This window comes from Struthio camelus, chromosome 16, assembly GCF_040807025.1.
Source record: "Struthio camelus isolate bStrCam1 chromosome 16, bStrCam1.hap1, whole genome shotgun sequence".
Taxonomy (NCBI): Eukaryota; Metazoa; Chordata; class Aves; order Struthioniformes; family Struthionidae; genus Struthio; species Struthio camelus.
In genome coordinates, this window is record NC_090957.1 from 20,094,185 (window position 1) to 20,111,792 (window position 17,608).

At 44.5% G+C, this 17,608-nt stretch overlaps 1 protein-coding gene and 1 long non-coding RNA gene across 3 annotated transcripts in view; one reads left to right on the plus strand and one right to left on the minus strand.

The window, feature by feature from the left end:
- Positions 1–76: 76 nt before the first annotated feature.
- LOC138061163 (uncharacterized) lies at positions 77–7,476 on the minus strand. The gene is made up of 3 exons (XR_011134800.1): positions 7,381–7,476; positions 4,102–4,273; positions 77–3,311 (listed from the first exon to the last, which is right to left on the minus strand). It is a non-coding gene; the product is annotated as an uncharacterized lncRNA (long non-coding RNA).
- Positions 7,029–17,608, plus strand: part of AATF (apoptosis antagonizing transcription factor) — a 59,250-nt gene continuing 48,670 nt past the window's right edge. For both annotated transcript variants that reach the window (XM_068909600.1, XM_068909599.1), the window contains exons 1-4: positions 7,029–7,147; positions 9,718–9,906; positions 10,597–11,019; positions 11,545–11,682. In XM_068909600.1, the coding sequence (XP_068765701.1) occupies positions 7,063–7,147; positions 9,718–9,906; positions 10,597–11,019; positions 11,545–11,682 (835 nt within the window). In that variant the 5' untranslated portion in view covers positions 7,029–7,062. The remainder of the gene's footprint in view (positions 7,148–9,717; positions 9,907–10,596; positions 11,020–11,544; positions 11,683–17,608) is intronic.

Sequence of the window (17,608 nt, forward strand, 5' to 3'; positions counted from 1 at the left end):
TCTGTTTTGCATTTATATACGCAAAGTGATCTATTTATTATAAACTTTTGCCTAACTGGGCCAATGCTATTTATAAATACTGCTATTTGTGCTTCTGGTCTATGCTGCTGTTTCATTGTTGGATCAATTATTTTAAATGAGAATTGCACCACATAGGCATTATTTGTAGAAATCATGTCTGCCATGATCTGTTTCTTCTTTTGTTTTTTCTTTTTTTTTTTTTTTTGGTAACAAGTTATTTATACAGATTATTCTATGTTTATTTATGTAGAGATGTGATCTAGTTCAGTTTAGGTCACTTGTTTATAAAAGAAACCGAGGGCAGCCTATGTTGTTGTTGTTTTCCTCCAAAGATCCCACTCACCCTGTAATACAGAGTTTTGCCCACCTTAAGGCGTCCGCAGAGGGGCAGGTCCCTGCTCAGCGCTGCGTGTGCGTGTCAGTGTTTCCCTGGGTCAGATCTGGAGGCCCCAGCACTTTGCAGATTTGAATTCGCTGCTCTTCCGAGCGAGCTCGGGGTTGCCCAAGACCCTAATCCAGCAACAATTGCCCAGTCAAAACTCCTTTTGAAATCATTGTCACGTTGGGTTCTTGTAAGTCCTTGTTTACAAGAGCGTTTCCATTGACTTCAGGAGCATTACTTGGGTGAATAGAGGTCTGCAAGAGAAGGCCCTCAGAAAATATGTGCTGCATGGGTGAATTTTATTTACATGGGCATATTATTTTTTAAATGCAGAAACATGGACATGACATGTATGCAACTATACATATGTGCAATGAATTTTCAAATGTGTTTTTCGAAGTATTTGTTCTCTTTTGATCTCTTATTCCTTGACCGTTACTGGTTTCGGTGACCTTCACCTTGTTGCTGTATCCCAGCAGAAAGCGCAGTCCGCTGATGTAAAAGCCCGCGCCGGCCCGCTTGCGTTCCCCCGAGTTTCCGTGGTGTCCGTGGGGTTAGCCATGGCGAGCGGAGCGTAGCCCTCCTCTTACGGACAAGGGAGGCCCAGTATTTAAATGTGCAAGGCTGAAGACTTTGGCAAATCCCATGTTTAAGACCATATAACGTTTACTAAGAAAAAGGCACAAGGAAAATATCGTAAGTATCGCTCGTATTAAGCTAATCGATATGAAGGGGATATTTTTCAGGCTACTCGAGGTGTCTTTAAAATGCCATGAACGTCCAGCACTCGAACAGCTCTGCTTTTGGCACGAGCTGATTGCGTACCGTGTTGCACAATGCTGTCAGTGCGTGACACTCCTCTCGGCAGTTCCCTTTTTTCTTCAGTCATTTCTATTACCTATTTACTCAAGCCTTTGCTTGGGGAATGGTAGGGGATTTGTAAAGATCTGTATCCCAAGAGTAAGAATGTACTTAAATTACGATTTGTAGACAAACGATGTATATTATTTTAATATGTGTATGTGTACCCAGATGCTGAGTGATGGGTACATGATACAAATCTATAAATAAATATAATTTAAACATATCGGTGGTGATTTACATACTTTTGCCATTCTAGGAAGTGGCAGATACTGCAGTGTCCTCCTAGGAAAAAATCCCTTTTGCCGTAGTCTGGAATTTCTCCCTGAGCAACAGTGCTTTTTTTAAGCTTTGCGTGTTCTTAGAATTTTAAATATAAGCAATTGCAATCTGCCTTTCTGTTACTACTCCTGTGTACAGACCAGTATATAACTTCAGATATATTAAGATGAAACAATTGGTATGTATCCTTAAATTCCGACTGTGCTGTGCAGCTGCAAACAGGAAATTACCAGGGCGCAGCGTTGGTGAAGCTGACGTTTGCCAGGTAGATTAGGAGGGGATTTGGAAAGTCTTTTATTTGTATCTGCCACTGTACCGGGCTGCTCAGGATTTCTTGCGACATCAAAATATTCATGAAGCTCTAACTGAAATTAATGGGACCATTTAAAAAAGATTTCAACCTACTTTAATTATAAATCCTTTTGGGATTGCTGTCTTGCTTCTGTGTTCCTTCTTGAACAGTATTTGTGGTGGTTTTAGTTATACACCATGGGGTCATGCTTACAAAGCTGAGTTTGTTGTTGCCTGGAGAGTTTTTCTTTCATTAAACACAGCAACTTAATACAAAAATTGAAGAGTAGTTGTGTCCTTACAGTTAGCTGAAATAAGTAAATTTTCTTTGTATTTGGAATTACTGTAACTGGCATCATAAAAAGGCAGGGTACTCTCAGGACAAGGGATTTTTCTGCAGTGTGTTTACCATTTGTGCATGGCATCACTGAATTAGAGGCGTGCTGTTGTCTTTATTATGCATATCAATTGCCGTTTCTTAGAGAGCATCCCGTGGCCCTCTATACAATGCTCCTTGGGGATAAGCAGTACAATTGGTATCTCTTAAGCCTTCTGTTACAGGCTGTCTTCAAATTCAGGAATATCTGTGCTTCGGTTATCTTTGGTGCAATGTTTGGAGAGCATTTTTGGCAACCATAAGAATTAGGACTTTTGCCTGATTGGTTTTAATGTATGCTTGCCCCCTGCAGAATCTGAATCTTGAAAGAGGCTGATAGTATCTCTAATTGTTTGGAAGGAAGTATTTAATGCTGCTAATCTGAGGAGCCCAAATTTGCAACACAGGTCTACCGTGATTTTGTTGAAAGGTCTATATATGGCATGGGAATAGTAATGCAACACAGATCCGATAGATGTGCTTAAATGTAAGCTGGAAAACATCCTCACTGACTTTCACAGAATCAAACATATGCTTAGGTGCTTTGGTGAATGGGAAAGAGTGAACCGTATGACAAAAACTACCGCGGGCAATTGTGTTTAGCAGCTCAAGAATAGAGGGTGTATTCACTCTTTTTTGTTGCGCGGGGGAGTGTGCATATGTGCGCTGCACTGAGGGATTCTCTCGATCAGAAACAGACTTTTACTCTCTATGAAAAGGTTTTCTCCTAGGCTTGAAATTGTCTCTGGATGGCCTTTAAAACTCCTGCCTGCTAAAAGCATCTTTAGGCCCTGCATCTGTTCATATAAACTATATTAATTATATTTTTATCTGTAAGAACAATTAAGAGTTGATTAAGTCTTGGAATCGATTAAGGTGTGTTTTTTGAATGCGTGATGGGTTAGGAAAATCAGAAATACCTAAATAAATAAAAATATGGGGGAAAAATAAATATTTCTAGAGAAAGATTTTTTGTAAATACATCTCTATTTACTGCTCTGTATATTTTTTCAGTGGAAGGGTTCTCCTGTATTCTCTTTTCTGCTTCCTCTCATTTTCTTTCTCTTCCTCTCCTTTTTTCACTGACAAATTGTGTTGCTGATTAAAAGAAAATTGTAAAATGAAATAATAAGACTAAAATGAAAAAGGTTGGCTTGGCGAAATGACATTTGCTAGCCGAAAATGTTGGAAAAATAAAACTTGCTCAGCTGTGGTTTGCAGCTCTTTTTGGAGAGTATGCTGTCCTCCGTATGTGGGTCAAATTCTGCTGTGGATAATGCAGTTCAATTAAATTCAGTCGCTGCGACTCGGCTGCACGTAATTCTCGTGGCTCTCTGGGAATCGCGCAGACCGCAGCCCAAGTTGCCCCCGCCGCACCGTCGCACAAGGTAGGAGCCCAGCGCGGAGCGCTGGCGAACGCGGACGGTTCAGCAGATGAGCAGTAAATTATTCAGCGTGGTTGTCTGAATGGCTTTACGTTTCCAACACATTTCTTTGTTTTTATGTTTAAGTAAAGAAATGCTCTGAAAAATTGATTGTTATTAATAATATGTAATTATACAGACACATAAGTATGATACGGTCGCTCATTGCTAAAGCCACCATCTAATCTGGCAGTTTCCTAAAAGATGACAAGCTCCACAAATACATCATAACAGCAAAGGAAAGCAAGTATGAGCAATTAAAAGATTTTTTTTTTTTATAGTACAGACTATTCAAAACTCACTTGTTTATCTGTTATGTGTTTAGGTTGTTAGTTCCATTTTGCCAAATAAGCATGTAAATAAAAAGTAAAATTAAGAAGAAAAATGCCAAAGAAATTATGTCAGTTAGTTTGATGACTTGTGCTTATAGTTTATAAACAGGCAGAGGGTTTTATGGAACTTACTATGATGCATAAAAGGCTTTCACGATTGTCTTAAAAATTAAATTAAACTGTATTGATATAATTTTCATACAAATACTCCCCTGCACGACTATGAGTCCAAAGCACAGCAGCATGGTTTGAGGGCATATGAACCAGAAATTAAAACCAAGTCTGAGAGTCCGATTTAATTATCCTGCAAAGTAAAAGGCAAGAGAGAAAGGATAATCAGTAAAGAGGGAGACTGTGTTGGTAAAATATTTTAACAATCCATGACTTTAATACTGTGGATTTTCTGTCTGATGTTGTTTTATTGACTCAGTCCCTTTAACAAAAATCTTCGACGAGCGGCTCCTGCACGCTTTGGTCTGCTGACCGACATAGCCCTTATGTAGCTCTTGCCTGAGTCATTTTTGGGGTGCAGACAGGCCGCGCGGGTGACTCCCTGGTTGTACCCCAGGCGCTCCCTGTCGCGGGAAGGGCAAGGGCACGTACATGCTGTGCATACGCGGTTCTGATTGTATAGCGATTTTTATCTGTTCACATTTGTTTTGCACTGATGTAAATGACTGATGCAGGGTAGAAAAACAGGTCCATAAGCTTTGACAGGACCCCTCATGTTTACAGTTGTACAAGAATTTTAATGCATTGCTGGATTCGAGATTTATACTGAACAATAGTCCCATTAATCTCAATGGGTGAGATCCTGATCTCACTGAAGTGAGTGACAAAATTTCTGTTGACGTCAAGAAGCTGATTTTTTACTGAAAAATACTCGTGCAACTCGCTGTGTATTTTTTATAAATTGCGTTGGGTACACTCTATATAACCATCTCTAAAAGCCTCTCTCACTTTATTGATGGGACTATTTATTATTTGTTAGGTTAGGGTAGAAAACATCCCTTTTCCACTCTGTAAAGCGCAGAGGTTTGAAAATGCAGTTATGCATGGGGCAATGGTTCTCTGGTTGGCCAAGTACTTCCAAGTAACTGTTCAGGTAAGCGCTTGTTTCTGCTACTTAATTTTCTGCAGACTTATTTTCCAGGCTCCTCCCTTCCTTTACAATGGCATCTTTTATTCTGGAAACAAAAATGCCTGCTAACCTTAAAGAAAAAAACGAGAAGTGAAGCCAGGGAAGAACTGTATGCCTGTGCTGTTTTATAAAATTATATCTTAGTAACAAATATGGTAGCAGTGCTTAATGTTATGTTGCTGCAGCAATGGCAAACCAAAGTAATATATAATGCAGCGTGTTGTAGCACTCAGTCATGTCAGTTACAGTAAGAAATTTGCATCTTTTTTATCCCCCCAAAAGTTGAAATAGGATTGAAAATACTTGGCAGCACAAAACCCAAAGGGTTTGTTTGCAATGTAAATATGCATTCTCAGTAAACACTAGGGATTTCTAAAATAAAAATTTAATTGTATATTTTCTTCATAATATAAAATGTCACATAATTTTATAGGGAGAATCAGTGGGGTTTTTGAGAAGGAAAATGGGGGGGGTGGCATGTTTTTTTTTTCCCAGTCTTCCTCTACCTCGGCACCTCCCAGGATTCAGCAAAGCCCCCATTTGAAGTTGGTAGCTAGCAATAAACTGCAGAGGCTGCTGGAGGAGATGGTAATTAATGATATTCCTCTGCCCTCTGTAGGACAACCGGCTGCACTGAACACTTCTGCTTCGGGGGAATAAAACTGGATCCCGGCGTAAGGGAGCAAACGTGCGACACCGCCGCGGCCGCCTGGCTGGCACGTTTCTGCATGCCAATTAGCAGCCGCGTCTGGATTAATTTTTAGAGCATATAAAAGCAGATAAGCAGGGGGGAAGAGCCTTGCGCGGACAGGAGGACGGGGGGGTGAGCGCGCAGCCTCCCGCGTGGTCGGAGCAGGGGCTCGAGCCCGTTGCCCGCCTGAAGTTCGCAGCCTGACGCTGCCGCCTCCATAGGCGACACCGGCGAGCGCTCGCGCCGGGGGGGGTGTGGGGGGTCCAGCTTGACCCTCCCAAGCTGGTGCGAGGTCCGGACCCGCGGCCCTTCAGATCTGAGACGCTGACTCGGGCCCGCTCGCGCCCGTCGCGCCAGCCTCCAGCCCTCCGCCACGTCCTAGCCCGCCGCCAGAAGGTCTCGCCTCCTTGGAGGCCGCCCGGCCTCGCCAAGCAGAGGGGGGAAAACGGCTCGCTCCCCGTGAGCGGCCCTCGCGGCCTCCCCCGCCTGGCGCCGCGCTGCAGAGGCTGCGGGGAGGCCGGAGCTCTGCAAAGGCCGCCCGGGAGCCCCCGCGCTCCCCGAAATCTCCGGCACGGGCCCAGCTCCCGCGCCAGGGCCCGGCCATGCGCAGCGGCCGCAGGAATCCGCCTGGGGCAACAGGGACCTCGCTTAAACACGGGCCGCGACGTATTTGATGCCTGTGACGAGAAAACAACTCAATCCTGTGCATTTAGCAGCACTTTAAAAAAAAATAATCAAGCACAATGTTGATTTTTGGGGGGGGGGGGTAGCAGTGATATTTTGTATTGTACAGCCCCACCGTGCTCTGATAGCGCCGAGCGGGAGATTCGAGCCGCCGCCGTCCCCAGCTCGGCGGCGGCAAGAAAGGGGCTGCGCCGGGATTCAGGCCGTGCCGCAGTCCCAAAGCGTGGCCGGACCGGCTGGAAGCGCTGGCGTTAATTAACTGAAGTATGCACGGCGTATGCCACCCCCGTTATGTCCGGCAGGACGGTCTGTTCGCCGCGGGGCGGGTGAAGGCGGCGAGCGAAGCCCAGAAGATGGTGACCGGCCGGGCCCGGGCCTGCCCCGGCGATGGCGGCGGCGGGCTGGTCCCGGCCGGCAGAGCCCCCCCGGCCCCGGGCAGGCGTCGGCCGCCGACCCCGGGCGGAGGAAGCGGTCGCCGGGCGCCTCCCGCCGCGCCGCGCCGCTCCGCTCCCTCCCGGAGCGCCGCCGCCCCGCCCCGCCATGTCGCCGCCCCTCCCTCCTTCCCGCCCGCGAGAAGATGGCGGCGCCCTTAGCGCGGCAGCTGCAGGAGCTGCTCGACCCGCGGCCCAGCTTCCGCGACCCCGAGGACGACGCGGAGGAAGGTGAGGGGAGGCCGGCGGGGGGGCTCACACCCGCCGGGCCGGGGGCCGGGCCGGGGGCACAGCCGGGGCCGGGCCCGCCGCCGGCCGGGCCGCACGTGGCGCCTCAGCGGGGGGGGGGGGGGGAGAGCGGGGCCTCCCCACGGGCGGCCCCGCGACACGCGTGGGGGCCGCGGCTCCGGCCCGCCCGCCCTAGGCCAGCGCGGGGAGCGGCTCCCACCCGCCCGGACACCTACCTGGGGAAAACAGGCCAAAACCGTGCGGCACTGAGGCAGGTCTTTCCCCTCCCACAGCGCCCCGGCGTGATTTGTGGAGTGATTTTTGCGACGTTTCCCTCTTTCCTCGTGACGCGCAGGTGGTGTCCTCGTGGCAGTTCCCGCGCTGGCAGAGCCAGGCCTGGGCGCCGGGCACCTCCTGGGCCGGGAGCCCGCGGCGCGCGCCTGGCCTCGCTGGCGGCGGCCCCGGCGCCTGGGACCGGCCGTGGCCGCTGAGGAGCGCGATCCCGTTCGCCGGTCTCAGCAGACGCTTTCTGCTGCGTGACTAACGGCGATTTTCTCCTAGGCCGCAGCCATCGGCGCAGCGGGGCAGAGAGCCGGAGCGCAGCGATGGCCCGCAGAGCGCCGCGGGTCGTCCTGCGCCCGCCCGTCCTGCCCAGGCGCTCCCCGCCACCGAGTTTCTCGCCCTCTTCTCGTAGCGACAGCGTTTAGAGCAGGTCTTGCTGGCCTTGAACGCGAGCAACGGATTTCTGTTTTTCATCTGGATAAAAGGATGACAGGCGCAGGAGGTTTGGTGGCTCTGATTAGTGGCTTTGTCAAACCCTGGCGGTTGGGAGATACGCTGGAGACCTTGCCTGCCTTGTGGTCTTCGCTATGTCACTTTGAGCGTTCTCCAACCTTTCTTGTGTCTTACCTAGACTGGAGGCTTTTCAGAGCAGGGGCTCTCTTATTTATCTGTAATCGTATCATACAGGGGCAGTGGGGAGGAAGAGACATCTTGATTGGAACATCCAAGTTTAGAAATGGTAAGACTAGTAGAAACAACTCCTATTCCTACATGTGAGTTAGGAATGGCAGTGTGGCTCCTAGCTAAGTTAGTGGCGTGTCCTGCGTTTTTACCAAATCTTTGACTTGCTCTATGCTAACGAGGAAGGCCTCCCCAAAAACGGCAGGCATGATAATACATAATGGTTTGCCGTTCTGTGACATGTAGCCTTCCTCTTGGCTGCCACTGTAGGCAGCACACAGGTGAAACTCATTGCTTTGCTAAGATATTTGAAGCCTGTTGTTTTAGAGTGAGTTTTGTCTCATAACAAGGAACGTGCAGAACTTACCTTTGTGTTTACAACACCACAAAATGATTTTGCATCCAAGGCATTTCGGGACCCACCTGATTTCTCTTTCTGCAGTTTGAAGTTCAGTGTCTGTTGAGTGGTGAAGTAAGACGTCATCCCTGGTGACTTGTCATGATTTTAAAATGTTCCCCCCCCCCCCCCCCCACAAGTAAGCAGTATGTGTGAGGCATTAACATTTGCAAACACATTAAATGAGCACTTAGCGTTGTTCAGCCAGTTGGATCACTCAATTGGTTGAACAATCCTAACCCTGTAATTTTGCATATAGGGGGTCTTGCACATGAATGGAAATAAGGAGGAAACATGGTATGATGAGTCCTCTTTATTCTTGTGTCCTGGAGATGAAGGGTCTGAAAGAGAATAATAATCATAGTGAAATTATTTTCCCTGCTTAGCCATTCTAAAGCGTTTACGTATTTTTGTGCATTATATATATATTTCAAGAGGCCAAAGTGCATCTGAGTTGCAGTTCTTCCTCCTTTAATTTGTCAGCATGAAGTGAAGGCGTTCTGGCTTTGCTGAGTCCTCTACCCAGAGGACTACTCTTCTTGGAAGGCTCCCGTGATGTTCGGGGATCCATGCGAGGGCTTCAGAAAAATTAATTCAGCACTTCTCTTTTGGTGTTTGATAATAAACATTCACCTCTACATTGCAGGTTAGCCCTGTGGTGCCGAACATATGTGGAGGAGTCTGAAGTGCAGAGAGGTGTTCTGGAGTCGGCCAGTCCATGTAACATCTCCCTTCCTCCTGTAGAGATTAACCTTGCAGTGGAAGGTGTGAGAGCACATCTAGCCATAGAGATGTCATGGGAAATTTTTTTTTTCTGAAAAGTGCCCTTGAAGCTGTCTGTCTCTTCTGCTGGATCTTACGTGTTACTTCACTCAGTAGTTTCTGGACAGGATTGGTGCTGATCTAAACAAAGTCCAGCTTTGAGTCTTTCTCTCTGTCTTTGATTCCCCAGCAACCTTTCTTCTCACTGCACAGAATTAGTGTGCTGTCTTTTCTCCACCAGGGAAAGAAGAGGTGTGCTTGCTCTACAAAACCTAAATCCCAAAGTCTTACATGAATCTGTATTGCCATTGAGCTCGCCTTTGCAGCACGTTTTTATTTGCAGAGCATGAGGAGAGTTTTCCTTTGAGAAGGATGGCTGCTCTCTGCAGTTAGTTCTTCTAGTTTGAAATTCAGTTCAGTTTAGAACCCCCTCCTTTTTTTTTCTCCACAGCTACAGTTGCTAAAGTGATTGACAAATTTGAGGATGAAACGGCAGATGACATTTTCCCTGCTGGTAATATACGGAAAAAAGCTTCAGCCTCTCTCCTGGAAGCTGATAAAAGGTACATGGGAAAAGCCACATCTCGCAAAGCCTTGCAAGAAGAACTCTGGGGAGATGCTCTGTCTGAAGAAGGATCTGGTAAGAAATGACATTTCTTTCCCCTTTTTCACAAGACTGCTTGAAATCTAGTGTCAGCACCTTAGACTGAGTTAGTGCCATCTGAAATGAGATGAGAAGCATTAGATCCCTATTACAGGGAATAAATAGGTGCACTAAATTGGACACCTTGAAGTGTCTTCCTGAAATCGAGGCCTTTTTTTTTTTTTTTTTCCCCTTCCCCCTAAGGGAAGGGGGAATTTCAAAGAGGAGGTCTGCTTCTACAGATTGAAGAAAGAGTGTGACTAAGTGTAAGGTGAGGCTAGCCAGAGCACTGACCGAACACTGTGTGGAGGAAAAGAAAAAGCTGATGTTTTTAAGCTAATATATCTTGGGGACTGCATGTATGTACAGTTCTCACTGTAGAGACATCTGTACCAAATCTTGACCGCTTTGTTTTCTTATCGTGTCATTATTTCACGGGAAAGGCTGTCAGGTAACCCACGGATCTATAATAGTTTTTGAAGAAAATGTCAGCTGAGATCTGTTTGTGGATGTGGCCTCGTGTTGCCATTAGTTGGCCAAAGCAAAAAGTAGTATCGAGCCCAGATTTGTACTTAACACAGAGCTTGGAGCTCAGATAGCCTAAGCCAGTACCCATTTGATGATACGTGTTGCAGAGTGGCAGTTGCTGCTGGTAATGAAATAACTTGGTTCTCTTTTAATTATTAGCTGAAGAAGCATTAGATGAATGGTCCAGTGGCAGTGAAGATTTGGAAGACAAGGACAGCTTAGACAGTAAAGCGGAAGAGAAGCCCAGCAGTGCTGGCAGTGACCAGGAGGATGACTTGGAAGAGGACGAAGAGAAAGAAACAGATCTATCTGTCAAGCTCAAGGCACCAAAGTTCAATTCCCAGAACATCACAGACTTTGAGAAATTTACAGAGGGGATGGATGACGTAGGAAGCAGCGAAGGGGAAGATGAAGACGAAGCCAGCGTGGAAGAAGCAAGTGATGAGGAGGAATATCAGAATGAAAACCATGGCAATATGAAAGACACTAAAGAGAGCGAGGATGATGGAGGGATGATGACATTTTCAAAAGGACAAGTGGTTGAAGAAGTCGAAAAAGGAAAAGCTGTGAAGAACCAGTTAGGTTTGTACATGTTTGCTTTATGTTTTGACAGCACTTTCACCCTGCTGACGCTAGAGAAACTGGCCATGTTAGGAACCACTTCAGCGTGACAACATGCTGTTAACACACTGCACATGCATGCTACAGCAGCCCTAATCATTTGCAAATGTTCTGCCAGGTGTACTTTGCAAACTGGTGTCACTGCTGATGCAAAGTTTAGCTATTACGAAGCGTATTTATTCACTGGCTTAACTGACCCACTACTGACTATATTTGTAGTATTGGTGGGAACAGGGACTTCCTACACTGTTAGTGCTGTGCAGTGTTGCTGATGCTGCTTCTGTTTCCTCCCAGAATGTAATGCTGAATGTAGTTTCTGTCTGTCCTATTAGACTACAAACCTCCATTTGCAGGATGTCCCTTTGAACAGTGAAGCAAAGAGGTGATTTTTGTGATTCACAGAAGTGCAGGCAGCATCAGAGGATGGTGAAGGAACATCTGCTTTGGCTTATGAAATAATTCTTTTATTTCCTTTCTCTTATGAAGCACTGTGGGATCAACTATTGGAAGGGAGAATCAAGATGCAGAAGGTTCTCCTCACAGCCAACCGGCTTCCACAGCCAGATACTTTCCCAGTCTTTAAAAAGGAAGGTGGACAAGAATTTGACAATGCTGTCAAGAACGGTAACAATTCTCTAATCTTTCTGTTTTGGGTAGACTTTGCCGTAGTCAATATGTTCTGGCTATGTAGGGAAGCCTTACTGGGAAAGTGAGGGCTTTGAGCTGTGTGCATCTATAGTGTCAGTATTAGTTGTTGGTTTACATTACTTTAATCGTCAATTAGGTCCTTTGCAAACATAAAACAAAAAGAGTTTTCTACCCCAGACGAAGGCAATGTCTCCTGTCACCGCATAGATACGATTAGTTGATCTGGATTGGTGACCAGTCTTGTCACTTGTGCTGTGCTAGTGAGTCTCAGCTTGGGTCCTGCTGCTACTTTTGGTATATGTGAGGCTTAAATGCAAGTTTCGTGTTGGATCTTAGCAATGATTGGTTTGGTTATTGCTGTTTAGTGCAGAACTGGGATGCTTCTTTGTCCAGAGACGCGCCGTGCTGCATGGTACCAGCTTTGTGCTGGGTCTGTGAATGCAAAGATTTGCCCTAACCAGAAGTAATGCCACACAAAGGAGAGGGCCTGTGCAATCAAATCAAGAGCAAATATCCTTTCAGCTAGGAACCCTTTCATCTGTTTATTTTTTCGGAACACTATTAGTGATATTGACCTGATGAGACTTGTAGTAGATTCTCCAATATGGCAAATATAACGTGCACACAACGGCTCGTAAGTACGAAGTTCTCAACTTCAGTGGGTTATGGATCTATTTAATTTCTGAAATTGGACATCTTTTGTATTGGTGTTCAGGTAAAAGCATAGGGAGATCAAATGTCTGATTTGTCATCTTTAGGAATTAATGTAAATTACTGCAAGTATTGGTTGGCGTCTTTTTTTTTTTTTTTTTTCCCCGTCACGTCTTTATTATTTTCTGGCAAAAATCATACAGATGATGATGTTTTTACACAGTTTATTCTTTTCTGCCCACTAATCAGAAATTAGTGTACTTTGCAGGGTATTCTTTCAGTGATTTTTGAATAATTAAGATAAGCCCAGCGGCATTTTAAAAATTGCCAAGTTGGTGTTCCCTTTCACACACGTTTCTTTTTTCTCATTCTTGAAATACTTGGTTACTTTCCAGAATATTTCAGCTCTGTAAGAAAACACCCCATGATATCCTGCAGGATTCTGAGAAACCCTCTCCTATTAATCCAGTTGGTAGGAAACACTCACTATAGTAGTGTCTACAACCTTGCATGCTAAACAGCAGAAATGTGATCTGAACTGTCTGGTTTGATGCTGATTGTATGTCCATTCAACCGCACGGTATTCCAGTTTGTATGTAGTAATAGATCCACTTTGTGAGATATTGGCCTGGGCTGGCACAAGTCAGCTTAAACTGGACTAGGAACTCTTGCCATAGTTAAACCCAACCCTGAATCTTGCCACTACACCAACTTTTGACTCTCATCTTATGGCTTACACCTGGTCTGAACACAGAAGCGAATCAGCTTATCTGGAGTTACAGCAGGTGAGATACTTTATATTTTAAAGTTAGCTCTGCTGCTTTAAACAAAGTGATTAAGGGGAAAAAAGGCAAACTCCCAGCAATACTAAGCTGACCTTTCAGTGAAATGCATGTTATTAATGTACTTAATGAGATGCATTACGAACTGCACCAAGCACCATGTTTCATTACAGGTCTAAAATGCAATATCATTAAAGACCTTTAACAGAAACAATGGTTGACATTTTGATATTTCCCATAAGCAAAATACATCCAAGAACATGGAGTATAGTACAGTACACAGTACAGCAGGGAGGTTAATCTTTCAGTTGTCCAGAATGTTAAAGGGAAAATCCATGGTTAATAACTGCTCCGTGATTCCCTGCTCATTCTCTTTTCATAATCTGGGCAGGAAAAGTTGCAGTGTTATACACTGATGTTCCTGATGACATGTGTTCATGTATTTAATGTGTGAAGACAGCAAAGAGATGCAGCTGGAGAGATCTGCATGAAGTTTGCAGAGGAAAAGCTTAGCTGACAGACAGGAAGGACATTTTGATGGGGATGTGTCTGAGCGGAGGTAATTGCATCTATGTAGGGCCGGAACTCAGTTCATACAGGTAATGCGGTATGAATTTATGATCTTGTACGCGTTATTCTTAACAGTAATGAATTTAGGAACATTCTGGTACTACTCATTTGTTTTCTAGTGTTCTCTATGGGACCAAATTTAAATTTATTTTTTTCCTAGCGCAGTCTGTAATTGTACAATAAAGTAGGTTATGATAAATACTCATTTTTTGAGCTGTGCTATTGTCCAGTGCAGATACCTTTCATTGCTTTGCAAAGATGCTCTTACCAGAAGTTACAATGTACCGAGCATGAAATGAGGAATAAACTTACCATACAGGAAAGTTTCATGAAAGACTACAAATATACTTACTTGGTGTTATGTGACACCCGTTTCTCTCTCACTTTGCTGCGTTGGGCGTTGTGAGAGGGATGCATGACTAATCAACAGAGCTGGAACTTTACCACATGGGCAGTCTGAGCTGTATTACATCTTCACTCAAGGAGCTGCTGTCTGGATAACATGAGTGTGACCTATCAGTTCAGTAGGCGAAACTTAAGTCCTTTCTAAAAATATAAGTCATAATATATTTAAAGCTTTTTTTTGACTTGATGAACCTTGAGTCAAATTTGATTTATGAGGGCCACCTCACTTTTTATAAATCAGCTTCCACTAACAGTCCTAATTTTTAGCTGATTGAGTGGTTTAGCGGCTTCTTTAAAAATAAGCCTTTCATTAGATTGTAAATGATGCTCAGATGGGCTGGGTCCCCAGTTCTCTGTTCCTGAATTGCCATCCCTGTTGGGTTACCAGCTTTAGGGCAAGATCTCGCTCCCCAGCCAGGAAAACTTATACACAGAAAGGTTTAAAGATGAACCGGTTCACCGTGAGTTGAAGACAAGACTTTGTAGATACTGAATATTGAGACTGTTCCATGGTGCAGAATGTGCTTCAGTCTCGGACAGGATTTGGGATGATCGTGACATTGACGCTGTTTTGGACTGAATGATACTCTCCTTCTAGGGAAGCCTCAGCACTTCTTTCCAAATTGGCAAAATAAATGAACGTTGCTGCTTTGCTTAAATTGGGCATGTTTTCATGGACTTCAATGAATAGGAGGAAATGATTTGATATATAAATTTGCGTGGAGCAATTGGTCCCCAGATCCATACTCTCAGTTTAAATGGTGGCCGGTTGAAGGCAGGTGGGCGCAGAAGGCTCTCAGTGCCCAGGTCCCTTTGAACCCTGGACAAGTCTTGAGCATCTCTGAAAGTTGCCCCAGAACGTTATCAGTTGTTTATCCTAAATGCTTCCATTGCTAAAGAACCTTGTACTATGCGTTCACAGGGAGGATGAATGTTTTGAAATGGAAAACAAACCTTCCTGTGTTTGCCTTGTTGGTAGCTCCCACATGTGACAACTTTCTGTTCGTGCAGCTGGTGGTGGTAGGGACGTTCCCAAAGGGATCGAGTGTAATGGTGTTAAAGAGTTGACAGCACTGTGCAGTGCAGTTGCAGTTTTAAAGCCAAATCGGAGCAAAAATGGTAAGGTCGTGCTTGTTTCCCAGATTTTGAGATTGGAGGTTACAAAAACTCAAGTGTTTAATTTATTATTTTTGTAATCTTGTATGAAAAAATAATAAAAAAAACCGTGCATTGGACAGTCTTGGATTCCTGAGATCTCAGGTTCTGGTGGATGATTTACTGCAAAATTGCTTATAAATTGAAGTAGAAAATGTTTTGCAGACCTGGCAGCTTTCAGGCTTCACACCCATTTGTCACCCAGCATTTCCCTTTGTGTATAGAACAAGAATTAATTAGGCTGCACTGCAGGAAAAGTTTATGGCCATAATTTATATAGGATGAATTTCTGTTTAAAGAGACAGCATTGCTTTGTTTGCACTGTCTTACTTTTTTTTTTTCTTTCTTTCCTTCTTTCTTTCTTTTTTATTTTAATCTTTAATTATATTCCAGATTTTTTTTTCTGTCCTCCTTTTTACATACAAATTGGTGACCAAACCGTGGTCGTGGAGCTCATGTTTATTCCTGTTTTGCATCCGTGGAGAAAGTCTGAGTGGTCTTTTAATACTGAAATTACAGTGGCCGCGCACTGAATGCAGTGCAAATGCTTAATGTTTAGTGCACTGTACACATGAACTCCCACAGCTTACAATTCTAAGGTGCTGTTGCCTGGAGTGGTCTGTTTCTCCAAGATACATTTGTATTCTCATGCACCGTATCTTCTAGTCTAGTGCAGGGCTTGAGATGTTGCCTCTGTTTGGGGTCTTGCACGTTCAATTAATGTTTTTCATAATCAATGCAAGTCAGAATTTGCAATCTGCTCCTGATTTGCACATTAAAGAGACCCATTAATTAAAAATTCCAATCCCTGGCATGTTCCCGCAGGATCCTTGCATTATTTACATAGAAAAGGAGTGCAAGGTGCAAGTTTCTGTGCTGTGTCTCTGCACAGATTGCGTGCTGCCATTCATATTTCTATGTATGTTTTTGGGAGGAGGAAGGTTGGAGGTAGATCTCATGGAAATTCCACAAAAAATTACCTCAAGGGCAAGAAAGAGCCAAAGAAGAGGTGGAAGCAACATTAGCAAAGCCAGCATCCAGTGTCAGGAATTAAACAGATTCAGTGACCAAAAAAAAAGCCAAAACCAACTGCACACACAGAGCTGATTGGGGGGAGGGAACAGCAGAGCTTTAAGGAATGATCTCTCTCGACCAACAAAGGCTAGAAGCTGTTGTATATGCCCTGGTAGCTGGGGTTCCTAAATTGTCTTGTAGCTCTGTTCTTGCTATTTTACTTTCCCCTTACGACTTTGGTTAAAAAGATTCATCTGGGAATGTGCCAGTGGCTAGTAGTTGGACACTGATACCTTATGCTTCACAAAAAGAGCTGGGAATTGCAGCTTTTAAATAGTATAAAGTGTTATTTTCAGTTTTTAGTTGGAGAGATGAGGAGTTGAAAGCTTATAGAAACCCACGTGAGGCTCATGTAGAAGGCAAAATGCTGATGGAAGTTGCAAGAGTTCAAAAGAGCAAGTGCTTGTATATGTTAAGAGCAAGTGTTTGTATGTTTTCACATCCACTTTCTAAGACTTCGATAGTCCATAAAAATGTAAACTACCAGTTGAATTTTTGCTTCTGTGCTTTGACTCTGTCAGTGGATTAAGAGAAGATACTAGAATCCTGTGTTTCTGCTCTTCCACATAAGCTCAAGATAAGTTGTTCTGGAGAAATGTAGAAAATAACAAATCTCGGTGAGAGGAAGACGTGTAGGGTCCAGTATTCTCCGCTCTTCATGCTTCTGTGTTCTTTGTGCTCTCTGGTGTTTCTCACTGTGCAGGTGATCAGCACTGTAAGAATGGATTTGCTCACTGAAGGAACAAAAGTGGCAACAGCAGATGTTAACCATTATTTACACTTGGTAGAGCTATGGAGAAGTTATGCAAAGGTTTGTGATCAATAAGAAAATCAACCTGAATAAAGTGAATCAACTGCAAATCAAATGAGATGCTCCTTGTGCTTGCAAAGCCATTATCCCCCAACCTGCTGGGGTTATTAACATATTAATGGAGCCACACCAGTAAGCTCTGCCTGGCGGTGGCCTGAACTTTTCAGCACGGGGCCTTGTCTACTGCTAATAGACGCAAAATTGTATACTGCATTTTAAGTTCTGCAGAATTTTCTACATCTTTTCCCATCTTACAGTTATTCTCAAGCTTGAATTTTGTATCCTCTAAAGTCAACTATATCTTTTTTTCCTGGTCACTGCAATGTTACTCTAGAGTATTCATCCATGGCACTGCTCTATGGCAGCGAGTTAAAGGGCATTGCCTCCATGCGCAGGAAGCAATTCCTGTATTCGTTGTATTCAAGGAAGATCCGTTATCCAGAAGAAAACTTGT